The 15,891-nt window shown below is 47.7% G+C and overlaps 1 protein-coding gene across 11 annotated transcripts in view; it reads right to left on the bottom strand.

Moving 5' to 3' along the window:
- The window catches only part of NWD1 (NACHT and WD repeat domain containing 1), a 99,018-nt gene that overhangs the window by 13,657 nt on the left and 69,470 nt on the right, over nt 1-15,891 (bottom strand). For all 11 annotated transcript variants that reach the window (XM_016935409.3, XM_024351186.2, XM_024351187.2 and 8 more), the window contains 5 exons: nt 15,096-15,304; nt 12,666-12,938; nt 9,729-9,819; nt 6,392-6,546; nt 4,137-4,413 (listed from right to left, as the gene is read on the bottom strand). In XM_016935409.3, the coding sequence (XP_016790898.3) occupies nt 4,137-4,413; nt 6,392-6,546; nt 9,729-9,819; nt 12,666-12,938; nt 15,096-15,304 (1,005 nt within the window). The remainder of the gene's footprint in view (nt 1-4,136; nt 4,414-6,391; nt 6,547-9,728; nt 9,820-12,665; nt 12,939-15,095; nt 15,305-15,891) is intronic.

Raw genomic sequence — 15,891 nt, 5'->3', positions numbered from 1 at the left:
CCCATTTGCTGTTCTTTCTAAGCCACCCAATCCATGGCATTCTGTTATAGTGGCCGGAATTGACTAAGACTGGTGCTGTACCTCTTCCAGGGCTCCCCATGGAATGATGCTGAGAGGGACTTTAGCTGAGCCTGCGTTCTTGCCCAACCCTTTCCCCCGCCAGCCCCATTTTCTCATCCCCCTCTGGGGTTCTCCTGGAAACACCCCTCAATACATCACTTGTGCAAATATCCTCATCACAGACCCAGCTTCTAGGTAACCTGACTTAAAACAGGCCAAACAGAAACAACCAGATTGCCAACTACCTCATGCAGAAAATGTATAAAATGAAATCCTGTTTTTGACCAGCTACTTTCTTTTTTTTTTTTTTTTTTCAGGTAGTGGAGTCTCACTCTGCTGCCAAAGCTGGAGTGCAGTGGCATGGTCTTGGCTCACTGCAGCCTCCACCTCCCAGGTTCAAGCAATTATCCTGCCTCAGCCTCCCCAGTAGCTGGGATTACAGGCACACACCACCACGCCCAGATAATTTTTTTTTTTTTTTTTTTTTTAGTAGAGTTGGGGTTTCGCCATGTTGGCCAGGCTGGTCTCCAACTCCTGACCTCAAATGATCCGCCCACCTCAGCCTCCCAAAGTTCTGGGATTACAGGTGTGAGCCACCACACCCGGCCATGACTAGCTACTTTCCACCTGATTGAAGTTATAGGCGTGTTATGGACTGAAGATTTGTGTCCCCCTGACAAATTCCTATGTTAAAATCATCACCCTCTATGGAATGGTATCAGGAGCTTGGGCCTGTCTTAGTTCATTGGTGTTGCTAATGAAAGCCTGTTTTTGACTAGCTACTTTCTACCTGATTGAAGTTATAGGAATGTTATGGACTGAAGATTTGTGTCCCCACCCCCCCACCAAATTCCTATGTCAAAATCCTCACTCCCCATAGGATGGTATTAGGAGCTGGGGCCTGTCTAAGTCTGTCGGTGTTGCTATGAAGGACTACCTGAGGCTGGGTAACTGAGATGGTTTGGCTGTGTCCCCACCCAAATCTCATTCTGAATTGCAATAATTCCCACAGGTCAAGGCCGAGGCCAGGTGGAGATAATTGAATCATGGAGGCAGTCTCCCCCATACTGTTCTTGTGGTAGCGAATAAGTCTCATGAGATCTGATGGTTTTGTAAAGGGCAATTCCCCTGCACACACTCTCTTGCCTGCCACCATGTAAGACGTGACTTTGCTCCTCATTTGCCTTCTGCCATGATTGTGAGGCCTTCCCAGCCATGTGCAAATGTGAGTCCATTAAACCTCTTTCCTTTACAAATTACCCAGTCTCAGGTATGTCTTTTTTTTTTTTTTTTGAGACAGAGTCTGACTCTTGCCCAGGCTGGAGTGCAGTAGCAAGATCTTGGCTCACTGCAATTGCCACCTCCTGGGTTCAAGCGATTTCCAGCTAAGTTTTGGAATTTTAGTAGAGACAGGGTTTCACCATGTTGGCCAGGCTAGTCTTGAACACCTGACCTCAAATGATGCGCCTGCCTTGGCCTCCCAAAGTGCTGGGATTACAGGTGTGAGCCAGCATGCCCGGCCTCAGGTATGTCTTTATTAGCAGTGTGAGAACAGACTAATACAGTAATGCATAATTATGAATAAGAGGTTTATGTGGCTCATTGTTCTGCAGGCTGTACAGGAAGCATGGTGCCAGCCTCTGCTTCTGGTGAGGGCCCCAGGCTGCTGCTTCTTAATACAAAAGGTGAAGGGGGTTGGGGTGTGCAGAGGTCATAGGCCAGAGGAAGCAAGAGAGAGGGAAGTGCTAGCTTCCTTTTTTTTTTTTTTTTTTAATTGAGATAGGGTCTTGCTCTGTCACCTAGGCTGGAGTGCAGTGGTGCAATCACAGTTCACTGCAGCCTCAAATTCCTGGGCTCAAGCGATCATCCTGCCTCCATCTCTCAAGTAGCTGAGACTACAGGTGAATATCACCATGCCCAGCTAATTATTTTTATTTTTATTTATTTATTTATTTTTGAGACAGAGTCTTGCTCTGTCACCCAGGCTGGAGTGCAATGGTGCTCAATGCAACCTCTGCCTGCCGGGCTCAAGCGATTCTCCTGCCTCAGCCTCCTGAACAGCTGGGATTACAGGTGCCCGCCATCACGTCCGGCTAATTTTTGTATTTTTAGTAGAGATGGGGTTTCACCATGTTGGCCAGTCTAGTCTTGAGCTCCTGACCTCGTGATCCACCCACCTCAGCCTCCCAAAGTGCTGGGACTACAGGCGTGAGCCACCATGCCCGGCCATTATTTTTATTTTTATTGCGACAAGGTCCATGTTGCCCAGGCTGGTCTTGAACTCCCGGCCTCAAGCAATCTTCCTGTTTCTGCCTCCTGAGTAGCTGGGGTCAGGTTCTTTTTAACAACCTCGCAACAACTAACAGAGTAAGAACTTACTCACCACCACAACTGCCTTGCCAGGAGAGGGCATTAATCTATCCACGAGGGATGTGTCCTTATGACTCAAACACCTCCCGTGAGGCCTCCCTCCAACACTGGGGATTAAATTTCTTTTTTTATTGTTGTTTTGTTTTCAAACAGGGTCTTGTTCTGTCGTCCAGGCTGGAGTGCAGTGGCACAATCTCAGCTCACTGCAACTTCTGCCTCCTGGGCTCAAGTGATCCTACCACCACAGCCTCCCAAGTAGCTTGGACTACAGACGTGAGCCACTACACCGAGCTAATTTTTGTCTTTTATGTAGAGACGTCTGGTCTCAAACTCCTGAGCTCAAGTGATCCACCCACCTCAGCCACCCAAAGTGCTGGGATCACAGGTGTGAGCCATCACGCCTGGCTTTTTTGTTTGTTTGTTTTTAGAGACAGGGTCTCACTCTGTCACCCAGGCTGGAGTGCAGTAGTGCGATCATGACTCACTGTAGCCTCAACTTCCCAGGCTCAAGCGATCCTCCCACCTTAGCCCCCAAAATAGCTAGAACAACAAGCACATGCCACCATATCCAGCTAATTTTTTTTTTGAGACAGAGTTTTGCTCTTGTTGCCCAGGCTGGAGTGCAATGGCGTGATCTCGGCTCACTGCAACCTCCGCCTCCCAGGTTCAAGCTATTCTTCTGCCTCAGCCTCCTGAGTAGCTGGGATTACAGGCATGCACCACCACGCCCAGCTAATTTTGTATTGCTTTAGTGGAGGTGGGGTTTTTCCATGCTGGTCAGGCTGGTCTCGAACTCCCGACCTCAAGTGATCTGCCTGCCTTGGCCTCCCAAAGTGCTGGTATTAGAGGTGTGACCCACCATGACTGGCCACATCCAGCTATTTTTTAAATTTTTAGTAGAAATGGCATCCTCTCATCTTGCCCAGGTGTTCTTGAACCCTAAGCTCAAACAATCCTACTGCCTCGGCCTCCCAGAGTGCTGTGATTATAGGTTTAAGCCACCATGGCCAGCCGGATATTAAATACCAACATCTGGTTTATAGGGCCAAACCTCCAAACTGTAGCAGAGTGACAGGGAAGTGATTAGATCATGAATGTGGGGCGTTCCTGAATAGGATTAGTGCCCTTATAAGAAGAGACACAAGAGATTTCTCTCTCTCTCCGGGGACACATCAAGAAGATGGCCATCTGTGAACCAGGAAACGGGTCCTCACCAGACACGAGATCTGCTCGCACTTTGATCTGGAACTTCCCAGCCTCCAGAATGTTGAGGAATAATGTTTCTTGCTTATGCCACCCAGTCTATGGGGATAATTTATTTTATTTTATTTTTCTGGGACAGAGTCTCACTCTGCCGCCCAGGCCGGAGTGCAGAGGCAGGATCCCGGCTCACTGCAGTCTTCGCCTCCCAGGTTCAAACAATTCTCCTGCCTCAGCCTCACAAGTAGCTGGGGATACAGGCATGTGCCACCATGCCCGGCTAACTTTTGTATTTTTAGTAGAGACAGGGTTTTGCCATGTTGGCCAGGCTGGTCTTGAACTCCTGACCTCAGGTGATCCACCCGCCTAGGCCTCCCAAAGTCCTGGGATTACAGGCGTGAGCCATGGGGCCCAGCCTGTGGGGATGATTTGTTACAGCAACCTAAACTAAGACAGATGGCTCCAAGCCTTACCCACAAAAATGACCATACTTATACCTTACCAACCTTCTGCCAAGTCCCAAATAGTGACTTTGTTTTTGTCCCCAATTTTGGGGAAGTAGACGTAGCTTCCATTGTGGGACACTGCGGTGAGGCCGGTGCGGTCCAGAAATGGTGCAGGCACCCGGGACCTATGAGCATCGCTGAGATCCCAGACCTTGAAAGATGAGGACTGTGGGGAAGCAGATGCCACCAAAGCCCCGCCGCGGGCCAGCAGGCTCACGGGGGCCCCGACGCCTTCCAGGATGTCCAGAAGGGTCCCCTGTTCTGACAGACTCCACACCTGAGGAAGCAGAACAGGAGGGCAGATCTGACATCGTCTGTGGACAACTATAGTTCAGAAATACGCTTCAGCCCATTGGGCCAGGCGCGGTGGCTCACGCCTGTAATCCCAACACTTTGGGAGGCTGAGGCAGGTGGATCACCTGAGGTCGGGAGTTCGAGACCAGCCTGACCAACATGGAGAAACCCCATCTCTAATAAAAATACAAAAAATTAGCCAGGCGTGGTGGTGCATGCCTGTAATCCCAGCTACTCAGGAGGCTGAGGCAGGAGAATCGCTTGAACCCGGGAGGTGGAGTTTGCAATGAGCCAAGATCATGCCATTGCACTCAAGCCTGGGCAACAAGAATGAAACTCCGTCTCAAAAAAAATAAAAATAAAAATAAAAATAAATAAATAGGCCAGGTGCAGTGGCTCACACCTGTAATCCCAGCACTTTGGAAGGCCGAGGCGCGTGGATCATGAGGTCAGGAGATCGAGACCATCCTGGCCAACATGGTGAAACCCCATCTCTACTAAAAATACAAAAATCAGCCAAGCATGGTGGTGCACACCTGTAATCCCAGTTACTCGGGAGGCTGAGGCAGGAGACTCGCTTGAACCCGGGAGGCAGAGATTGCAGTGAGCTGAGATTGCGCCACTGCACTTCAGCCTGGCAACAGAGTGAGACTCCGTCAAAATAAAAATAAAAATAAATAAATAAGAAAATAAGAAATACACTTCAGCCCATTCATAAACCTAAGGTGAATTTTCAGGCTGTAAGTTCAAGGGCCTTCACATCTTCCCATTCCTTTAACTTACTCAGGCTTGAACCCATCAGCTTCCAGAGCAGTTCCCAAAGTGTGTTCCAGGGAACTCCTGGAGGGTGCCCTGTAAACCTTTTTTAGAGGGTCTGGAAGCTCAAAACTTTTAATGTTTTTTTTTTAAATTATTTTATTCTAGCCAGACATGGTGGCTCACGCCTGTAATCCCAGCACTTTGGGAGGCCAAGGCGGCTGATCACCTGAGGTCAGGAGTTTGAGACCAGCCTGGCCAACATGGCGGAACCCCGTCTCTACTAAAAATACAAAAATTAACTAGGCATGGTGGTGGGTGCCTGAAATCCCAGCTACTTGCGAGGCTGAGGCAGGAGAATTGCTTGAACCCAGGAGGTCGAGGTTGCAGTGAGCTGAGATCATGCCACACTGCCCTCCAGCCTGGGCAACTGAGTGAGACTTGGTCTCAAAAAATAAAGAAAATTATTCTTATTTTTTGGGAGACAGGTTCTTGTTTTGTCACCCAGGCTGAAGTGCAGTGGCGTAATCACAGCTCACTGCAGCCTCTACCTCCCAGGCTCACGTGATCCTCCCACCTCAGATTCCTGAGTAGCTAGGACTACAGGCACATGCCATGACGCCCGGCTAATTTTTGTGTTTTTTTGTAGAGATTGGGTCTCGCTATGTTGCCCAGGCTGGTCTCGAACTCCTGGGCCCAAGTGATCCACCTGCCTTGGCCTTCCAAAGTTCTTGGATTACAGGCATGAGCCACTGTGCACAGTCTATTTATCAATTTCTTTAAAACTGGAAAAAATAGCTCATAAGAAGGAGGGGGAAAAAAAGAGAACTTCAAGAGGCCTGAGACTAAAACACTGAAGATCTGCTATTTCACCATCTACTTTTCTCTCCAGCTTGGACAACTTTGAACTTAAATTGAGAATTTTCCTCCCCCACAAACCTGCTCCACTCTGAAGGCACAAATCTGCCCCCAAGGTTTGAGGATCAGTTTGGGAATGCTACCTCCTTTGTTGAACATTTCAGTAATTCTCACCCAGGTCTGCCACTGGGGCGGAGGATACACCCCCATATCCTCCCAATGAACTCACCTATTTTGCCTGCACTCATTTTTGTGGGTGTCTGTATTTTGCAGCCAAAAATCCCCAAAGAATCAGTGTCTGTTCCCGAGGTGGAGGTGAAGATGAAGGGTCCCAGATCTCCCCTCACCTGAATGAGCGCATCAAGGGACCCCGTGATGATCAGGTTGTTCTCAGTACCAAAAACAGCCGTCTCCACCATGTCTTCATGTTCCAGATCCATGGCCATGAATCGGCGAAAGCCCCTCGAGTCCGCCAAGAATATCCGCACCAATCTTCCAAAGCCTGAAACGGCAGGAACTGGGGTTACACCTCTCATGCCCAGAGGAGATTGAGGGTCATTCCTTCCAACAACAGAGGTGTTTTGGAGGCCGGATGTGGTGGTTCATGCCTGTAATCCCAGCACTTTGGGACGCCAAGGCGGGCAGATCACTCGAGGTCAGGAGTTCGAGATCAGCCTGGCCAACATGGTGAACCCCGATGTTTCATGTATTTTATTCTCTACTAAAAATACAAAAATTAGCCAGGTGTGGTGGCACATGCATGTAATCCCAGCTACTCAGGAGGCCGAGGCAGGAGAATTGCTTGAGCCCAGGAGGCAGAGACTGCAGTAAGCTGAGATTGCACCACTACACTCCAGCCTGGGCAACAGAGCCAGACTCTGTCTCAAAAAAAAAAAAAAAAAAAAAAAGTTGTTTTGGAACCCCTGCTAGGTGCCAGGAGAAGGGATCCAGGACGGGGAAGGTGGATTCAGTCCTGTCCCCATCTGCACATAGCCCACAGCTGGTTGAGGGTGGGCCTGACTTCTGTAATCACTCATCTTTTTTTTTTTTTTTTTGAGATGAAGTCTCGCTCTGTCACTGAGGCTGGAGTGCAGTGGCATGATCTTGGCTCACTGCAACCTCTGCCTCCTGGGTTCAAGCGATTCTCCTGCCTCAGCTTCCTGAGTAGCTGGGATTATAGGTGCTGACCACCATGCCTGGCTAAATTTTGTATTTTTTAGTAGATACCAGGTTTCACCATGTTGGCCAAGCTGGTCTCAAACTCCTGATCTCAAGTGATCCACCCACCTCGGACTTCCAATGTGCTGAGATTACAGGCGTGAGCCACCATACCCAGCCAGTAATCACTCATCTTAAGGAAACTTGTAAAGTTATTATAATGAAACTGTAAGTTCCTGGAGGGCAGGGACTGCCTATTTGGCTCATCATGGTATCTCAGAAACTAGCACAAAGCTGGGCACACAGCAGGCCTTTGATAACTATGATGGAAGGAAGGGAGGAAGGAGAGAGGAGAGTCAAGGAGGTAGAGAGGAAGAAAAAAAGTAAAGAGGAAGGGAGGAAGGAGAGAAATGAGAAGGGGAAGAAGGAAGGAAGAAGAGGAAAGAAAGTAAGAAGGGAGAAAGGAAGGGATAGTGGCAGGAGGCAGGCAAATGCCTAGGCAGATAGGAATGGGTCCCCGGTGAAACTGTACCTTTGAACCAAAAACAGCCTGGGCTGCTGGTTCCAAATGAAATCCACAACCCAGAGTGAGAACTCCTGTTCCTGTTTGCCCACCCTTTCCTGATTGATTCTTTCTGAATAAGACTTTTGTGGCAGTGGCATGATCTTGGCTCACTGCAATCTTCACCTCCTGGGTTTAAGCAATTCTCCCACCTCATCCTCCCGAGTAGCTGGGATTACAGGCGCCTGCCACCATGGCCAGTTAATTTTTGTATTTTTAGTAGAGACAGGGTTTCACCATGATCATCAGAAGTTCAGATCAGAAGTTCACTGATCTGAACTTCTGATCTCAGGTGATGGCCCACCTTGGCCTCCCAAAGTGCTGGAATTACAGGCGTGAGCCACTGCACCTGGCCTGAATAATGCTTTTTAACCAATTGAATGTTACGTTTTCCAATACTACCTACCACCTGCCCCTCCCCCATCCTGTGCCTATAAAAACGCCCAGACTCAGCCACACTGAGAGAGATGACCCAACCTTCACATCCCCTCTCCCCTGAGAGCTGTTTTGTTGCTCAATAAAATTCTCTGTCCTTATCACTTTTCAATTGTCAGCATGACCTCATTCTTCTTGGACACGGGACAAGAGCTTAGGACTCACTGGATGCAGGTACCCAGGAAGGCTGTGACACTGTGGCCCTCTGTCCTTGATGGCAGAGGGAAGCTGCTCCATGCAATAGAAGCAGTGGTGGGGCCAAGCCAGTCCCAGAGCTGCAGGCCAGAATGGGGAAAGGGGCTGACTGAGCTGCTAACATGCCACCATCCATTGGGTTGCAGATGGTGGAACTAAAAGAGCAAATTAGGCCAGGTGTGGTGGCTCATATTTGTAATTCCAGCACTTTGGGAGGCAGACGCAGGCAGATAACCTGAAGTCAGGAGTTCAAGGCCAGCCTGGCCAACATGATGAAACCCCATCTCTACTAAAAATACAAAAATTAGCGGGACGTGGTAGCAGGTGCCTGTAATCCCAGATACTTGGGAGACTGAGGCAGGAAAATCGCTTGAACCCGGGAGGTGGAGGTTGCAGTGAGCTGAGATCATACCACTGCACTACAGCCTATGCAATAGAGCGAGACTCGGTCTCAAAAAAAAAAAAAAAAAAAGCTAATTAGCACACTGTAACACCCCCTCTGGGGCTTCAGGGCCGTGGACCCCTTGTGTTTCCTTTGGGGTGACACACGGCCTGGTCTGCCCATGGGCACTGCATGGAGCCTGGCCCTGTGTCAGTGCTTGAAGCAGCCAGCTGGACCCTACATTCACTTGCTCACATGCTCCCTCCTGCTAGGGGCTGAGTGCTCAGTCGTGGCAGTGGCCATGGGAGCCGCGGGCTGGGCCAAAAGCCAGGTGTGACCCCACAGGCTGAACAAATGGGGCGCCCCCTGCTCCCAGCTTGGCAAAGAGGCCAAGAAAAATCCTGCATCAAAAGGAAAGAAACGGCTGGGCGCAATGGCTCACGCCTGTGTAATCCCAGCACTTTGGGAGGCTAAGGTGGGCAAATCACCTGAGGTCAGGAATTCGAGACCAGCCTGGCCAACATAGTGAAACTCCGTCTGTACTAAAAATACAAAAATTAGCTGGGTGTGGTGGTGTGTGCCTGTAATCCCAGCTATTCAGGAAGCTGACGTGGGAGGATCGTTTGAGCCCAGAAATTCAAGGCTGCAATGAATTCTGATTGAGCCACTCCACTCCAGCCTGGGTGACACAGCAAGACCCTATTTCAAAAAAAAAGAAAAATAATAGAAAAATAGTGTCTATGCTAGTTTATGTACCACAACTGCAGAGTTGAGTCTTTGCAACTGAGGATGTCTCGTCTGGACTGCAAAAAATATTTACTATGAGGCCATTTGGCAGAAAAAGTTGCTAACCTCTGGCCCTAGGACTTCTCTCTGTTCCCAAGCCCCACCCCCTTCTCCAACCTGATCCTGATTAGCTTCCTCACTACTCCAAATGAGAGCTAAACGCTACCTGCGGCGAGGAGGGACTCATCTTCAGAGACCACCAGGAACCTTACAGCATCTGGAAGCTTCTCCAGCAATCTGTCCCCTTTGGAGGAAACCTGTGCAGAACCAGGGATGCCTGTCAGGCACTTCCACGGGTTAAGGGTTACAAGTCTGGAATTTTTTAATTTTTTTATTTTTATTTTTTTTGTTTTTGAGATGGAGTCTCACTCTGTCTCCCAGGCAGGAGTGCGGTGGTATGATCTTGGCTCACTGCAACCTCCGCCTCCCGGGTTCAAGCAATTCCCCTGCCTCCGCCTCCCCAGTAGCTGGGACTACAGGCATGTGCCACCATGCCCGGCTAATTTTTGTATTTTTAGTAGAGATGGGGTTTCACCATGTGGGCCAAGCTGGTCTCAAACTCTTGATCTCAGGTGATCCGCCCACCTTGGCCTCCCAAAGTGCTGGGATTACAGGCGTGAGCCACCATGCCTAGCTGACTCCATCTCTTAATAAAAATTTTAGCTGGGCATGGTGGTACACCCCTGTGGTCCCAGCTACTCAGGAGGCTCAAGCAGGAGGATCACTTGTGCCCCTAGGAGTTGGAGGCTGCAGTGAGCTATGATTGTGCCACTGCATTGCAGCCAGGGTGACAGACTGAGACTCTGTCTCTAAAAAATTTTTTAAATTAAAAACATAAAAGTTGGCCAGGTGCGGCGGCTCATGCTTGTAATCCCAGCACTTTGGGAGACCGAAGTGGGTGGATCACTCGAGGTCAGGAGTTTGAGACCATCCTGGCCAACATGGTGAAACCCCATCTCTACTAAAAGTACAAAAATTAGCCGGGCGTGGTGGCACATGCCTGTAGTCCCAGCTACTGGGGAGGCAGAGGCAGGAGAATCGCTTGAAGCTGGGAGGTGGAGGTTTCAGTGAGCCGAGATTGCGCCACTGCATTCCAGTCTGGGCGACAGAGCAAGACTCAGTCTCAAAAAAAAAAAAAAACCAAAAACCAAAAAACAAAAAAACAGTTAAAAAAAAAAAAGGTAAAAAACAAATTCTGGCCAGGCACAGTGGGTCACGCCTGTAATCCCAGCACTTTGGAAGGCTGAATGAGCCCATAAGTTTGAAACCAGCCTAGGCAACATAGTGAGACCCCCACCTCTACAAAATAATAATAATAATAATTAGCCAGGCATGGGGGCATGTGCCTGTAGTCCCAGCTACTCAGGAGGCTGAGGCGAGAGGACGTCTTGAGCCCGGGAGGTCGAGGCTGCAGGGAGCCATGATCGTGCCACTGCACTCCCGCCTGAGAGATAAAGTAAGACCCTGTCTCAAAAAACAAAACAAAATATCTGCAAAGAGGCTTGAGAAAAAGAAAAACAACCCCAAGGATTTGGGAGTATCTTTCGTTGTTGTATTTGATACCTTGAGAACTCATGAAGACCACAGGTCATGAGGTTCAGAAATGTGGAGCTTTGGGATTTGGGATGATTCTTCTTCTTCTTCTTTTCTTTTCTTTTTTTTTTTTCTTTTTTAATTTTTTTGAGACAGGGCCTGGCTCTGTCACTCAGGCTGGAGTGCAGTGGTGCAATCTTGGCTCACTGCAGCCTCCACCTCCTAAGCTCAAATGATCCTCCCACATCAGCCTCTCAAGTAGCTGGGAGTACAAGTATGCACCACCATGATTCCTTTCTTTTTTTTTTTTTTTTTTTTGAGATGGAGTTTTGATCTGTCACCCAGGCTGGAGTGCAATGGCATGATCTCGGCTCACTGCAACCTCCACCTCCCGGGTTCAAGTGATTCTCCTGCCTCAGCCTCCCTAGTAGCAGGGATCACAGGCACCCACCACCACACCCGGCTAATTTTTGGGCTTTTGTTTTCGTTGCTGTTGTTTTTGGTTTTGTTTTGAGATGGAGTTTTGCTCTTAATGTCCAGGCTGGAGTGCAGTGGTGCAATCTTGGCTCACTGCATCCTCCACCTCCTAGGTTCAAGCAATTCTCCTGCCTCAGCCTCCCAAGTAGTTGGGATTACAGGTGCTCACCACCACGCCCGGCTAATTTTTTGTATGCTTTTTTAGTAGAGATGAGGTTTCTTCATTTGGCCAGGCTGGTCTCGAACTCCCAACCTCAGGTGATCCACCTGCCCCGGCCTCCCAAAGTGCTGGCATTACAGGTGTGAGCCACCGTGCCTGGTCAATTTTTGTACTTTTAGTAAAGACAGGGTTTTGCCATGTTGGCCAGGCTGGTCTCGAACTCCTGACCTCAAATGATCCACCCCCCTCAGCCTCCCAAAGTGCTGGGATTACAGGAGTGAGACACAGCGCCCAGCCAGTCTATATGTTAATGTCCATGAAAGCAGCCGTCCACCAACCACCAACAGGGCAGGTGGATAGAGCCCAACTCCTAGTCCCTCTGTGGCGCAACTCTCAACCTCATTCCATACCATGTCTTAGAGATCCACTGAAGGACTGAGCTTCAACAATTGCCCACATTGGTCAGTCCCCAAGAGACACCAACAGATGTTTCCTGAACTGTGCTGAACTGCAAATCCCTACGATTAAGAAGCCAAGCGTGTGGCCGGGCATGGTGGCTCATGCCTGTAATCCCAGTACTCTGGGAGGCCGAGGTGGGCAGATCATCTGAGGTTGGGAGTTTGAGACCAGCCTGACCAACATGGAGAAACCCTGTCTCTACTAAAAATACAAAATTAGCCAGGCGTGGTGGCACTTGCCTGTAATCCCAGCTACTCGGAAGGCTGAGGCAGTGAGAATCGCTTGAACCCGAGAGGCGGAGGTTGCAGTGAGCTGAGATTACACCATTGCACTCAAGCCTGGGCAACAAAAGTGAAACTTCATCTCCAAAACAAAACAAAGATACAAGGCAAGATTATTTTTCCCAACTTCTAGCACATCTGAGCACTTTCAAGCTGAGTTAATGTTCACATCATAGTCAGTAAAGGTGCTTACCAAAGAGATGGAGCCATTGCTAAACCCAGTAACAAGCTTTCCTTGCTTCTGGACTGAGACGGCACAGGTAGGTGTTTCTTCTTTGATGCTGGACATATGTTGCTTCCCCTGAAGTTTTCCCGTAGCTGAGCTCCACAGACTGACCACACCATCCCTGGACACTGCCAGCAGTGTGGCCTGGGAGGCCAGCACGGCCATGCACATCCAAGGATCAGAGGCATCTCCCAGGATATGGAATACCGGCTCTGCAGTTTCCAGATTCCAAGCATTGATCTAATAGAATAATGAAGAGGAAGCAGCATCTTGGCAGGAGACCTAGACTATAAGTTTCCCGGAGTCAAATGCAAGATGCCTTCTCTTGTATACTTTATGCATTTTCTTTTATTTTCTTTTGGAGACAGAGCCTCTCTTTTTCATCCAGGCTGGAGTGCAGTGGTGCAATCATGGCTCACTGCAGCATCGACCTCCTGGGCTCAAGCAATCCTCCTGCCTCAGCCTCCCAAGAAGCTGGGACCACAGACACGCACCACCATGCCTGGCTATTTTTAAATTTGTTTTTGTAAAGGCAGGGTCTGACTATGTTGCCCAGGCTGCTCCTGAGCTCCTGGGCTCAAACTATCCTCCCTGCTCAGCCTCTCAAAGTGCTGGGATTATGAGTGTGAGCCACTGCACCCGGCCTGTGCATTTTATTTTTAACACTCCCAATTCAGAGAAAAAAAGGAGAGGTGGGCCAGGCCTCACATGTGATTTTAAATTCGTTAGCTACCTTACAAAAGGTACAAAGAAACAAGTGAAATCAATTTTAGTATTATATTTTATTCAACCTAATATGTCCAAGTGGTATCACTTCAACATGTAATCAATACAAAAATTATTATTGAGATAGTTTATATTATTTTTACTATACTAGGTCTTTGAATTTCAGCATGTTGGGACAGTCACATTTCAAATGTTTTTATTTATTTATTTATTTATTTTTTAATGTTACTTTCAGTTTTGGGATACATGTGCAGAACGTGCAGGTTTGTTACATAGGTATACATGTGCCATGGTGGTTTGCTGCAACTATCAACCCGTCATCTAGGTTTTAAGCCCCGCATGCATTAGGTATTTGTCCTAATGCTCTCCCTCCCCTTACCCCCTACCCCCCGAATTTCAAGTGTTTAATAGGTACATCTGGTTGGTGACTCCTATTTTGGGCAGCATGATTTATATGCACCGATATTACTGTCAACAACCACCAATTACTCATGTAACATAATAATAAATAGATATCAATTATTTGGTGCTTACAGTGTGCTAAGCACTATGCCAGGATATGTCTCATGATCTTATGAGGAAAAGGCAGCAATAAGACTCAGAATGGTGAATGACACGACCAAGGTCACTGAGTTCCCAAGAAACTCAACTGGTAGTTAAATAAAGATTTTTTTCCTCCTGGCATCAATTACTAAGCTATCACCCACGATGTTATTGTGTGTCTCCATTTATAAAACTATGAAACCACAGGGTTATGATTGATGTAATGGAATAACACAGTGGAATAGACATTGTTTTCAGAAGCCCACGGATCATTTAGAGAGACTATAAAACAGGCTGGGCATGACGGCTCAGGCCTGTAATCCCAGCACTTTGGGAGACCAGGGCAGGTGGATCACCTGAGGTCAAGAGTTTGAGACCAGCCTGGCCAACATGGTGAAACCCTGTCTCTACTAAAAATACAAAAATTAGCTGGGCGTGGTGGCGTGCGCCTGTAGTCCCAGCTATTCAGGAGCCTGAGGCAGGAGAATCACTTCAACCTGGGAGGTGGAGGTTGCAGTGAGCTGAGATTGTACCACTGTACTCCAGCCTGGGCGACAGAGCAGGACTCCATCTCAAAAAAAAAAAAAAAAAAAAAAAAAGAGAGAGAGAGAGGAGAGAGAGAGACTATAAAAGAAGTCTCAATGAATTTGAAAGGTTTTACGTCATCAAAATGGAATTTAATTAGAAAAAAATACAGAACAGGACCCTATCCAGAAATTCCTCAAATATCTGGAAACTAATAGTATACTTTTAAATAGCCCATGGATCAAAGAAAAAATCAAAAGTGAAATCTGAAAGTATTTTAAACTGAATGTAAATGAAAACACACGTCAAAATTTACAGGATGTAGGTAAAGCAGTACTTTGAGGGAAATTTGTAGCCCTAAAATGCTGATATTCAAAAAAGATGAAAGGTTTCAAATCTTGGGGTCAGAAATAATTATCAGGATTGTCTAATCCAACTATGAAGTCTGAAACCTCTTATAGCACCCTCTCAAGTGGTTGTGTACTACATTTACACCCCCACCCCATCACTGTATCAGGGAGCCCTCCTTATAGAAATGGCCTATTCTGTCTTTGAATGCTCTGGTCTCAGCTTTCCTTTACAAACAGGGCATATGTTTGTTACCTTTGAGCCAGATGCTGAATACACAACTTTGTGTGCCTCATCCACATGAAGGTTCCAGATCTGAGGTTCAGCGGGATTTTTTGAGCCTCCATCCCAAATGGTAAATTTCTCCTGGCCAGAGAGTAAGTTCCACAAGCGCAGCGTGTAATCCTTTGAAGCAGAGATGGCGAGGGTCCCTTTGGCAAATATTTTCACACACCTCACCTCTCCTGCAGCAGACCAGGGTAGGGGAGAGTATATTAGCTGGGAACATTTTGACCTTGCAACTATCAAAATGCTTGTCAGCTTGGAAATACCCTCATTTACCAAAGAAAAGATGGATGGAATTGAATTGTGAAAGTCATCAGAATAAAAATGGAGTCAATAACATTAAGAAAACCCTGGCAAACAGGCTATAAAGGAAGGCTATGGAGAAAGAGTTCTCACACTTGTATGCCTAATAACACAAAAAACTACAAAAATCACAACCTTGCACAAAGACTACTGCAACCTTACAGAAAAAATACATCTGCAAGGCAATCTGCCCAGCAACTTCCTGTCCAGCCACACCCTCATTATTGATTTTTGTAACCAAGGATAATTACTTCAAAACAATTATGTAACCCTCTTTTTTTTTTTTTGACGGACTCTCTCTGTCACCCAGGCTGGAATGCAGTGGCTCAATCTTGGTTCACTGCAACCTCTGCCTCCCAGGTTCAAGTGATTCTCGTGCCTCAGCCTCCCATGTAGCTGGGATTACAGGCACCAGCCGCCATGCCTTGCTAATTTTTTCTATTTTTAGTGGAGACGGATTTGA

Source organism: Pan troglodytes, chromosome 20 (genome assembly GCF_028858775.2).
Source record: "Pan troglodytes isolate AG18354 chromosome 20, NHGRI_mPanTro3-v2.0_pri, whole genome shotgun sequence".
Classification (NCBI taxonomy): Eukaryota; Metazoa; Chordata; class Mammalia; order Primates; family Hominidae; genus Pan; species Pan troglodytes.
This window is presented reverse-complemented; position numbering and strand designations above follow the sequence as displayed.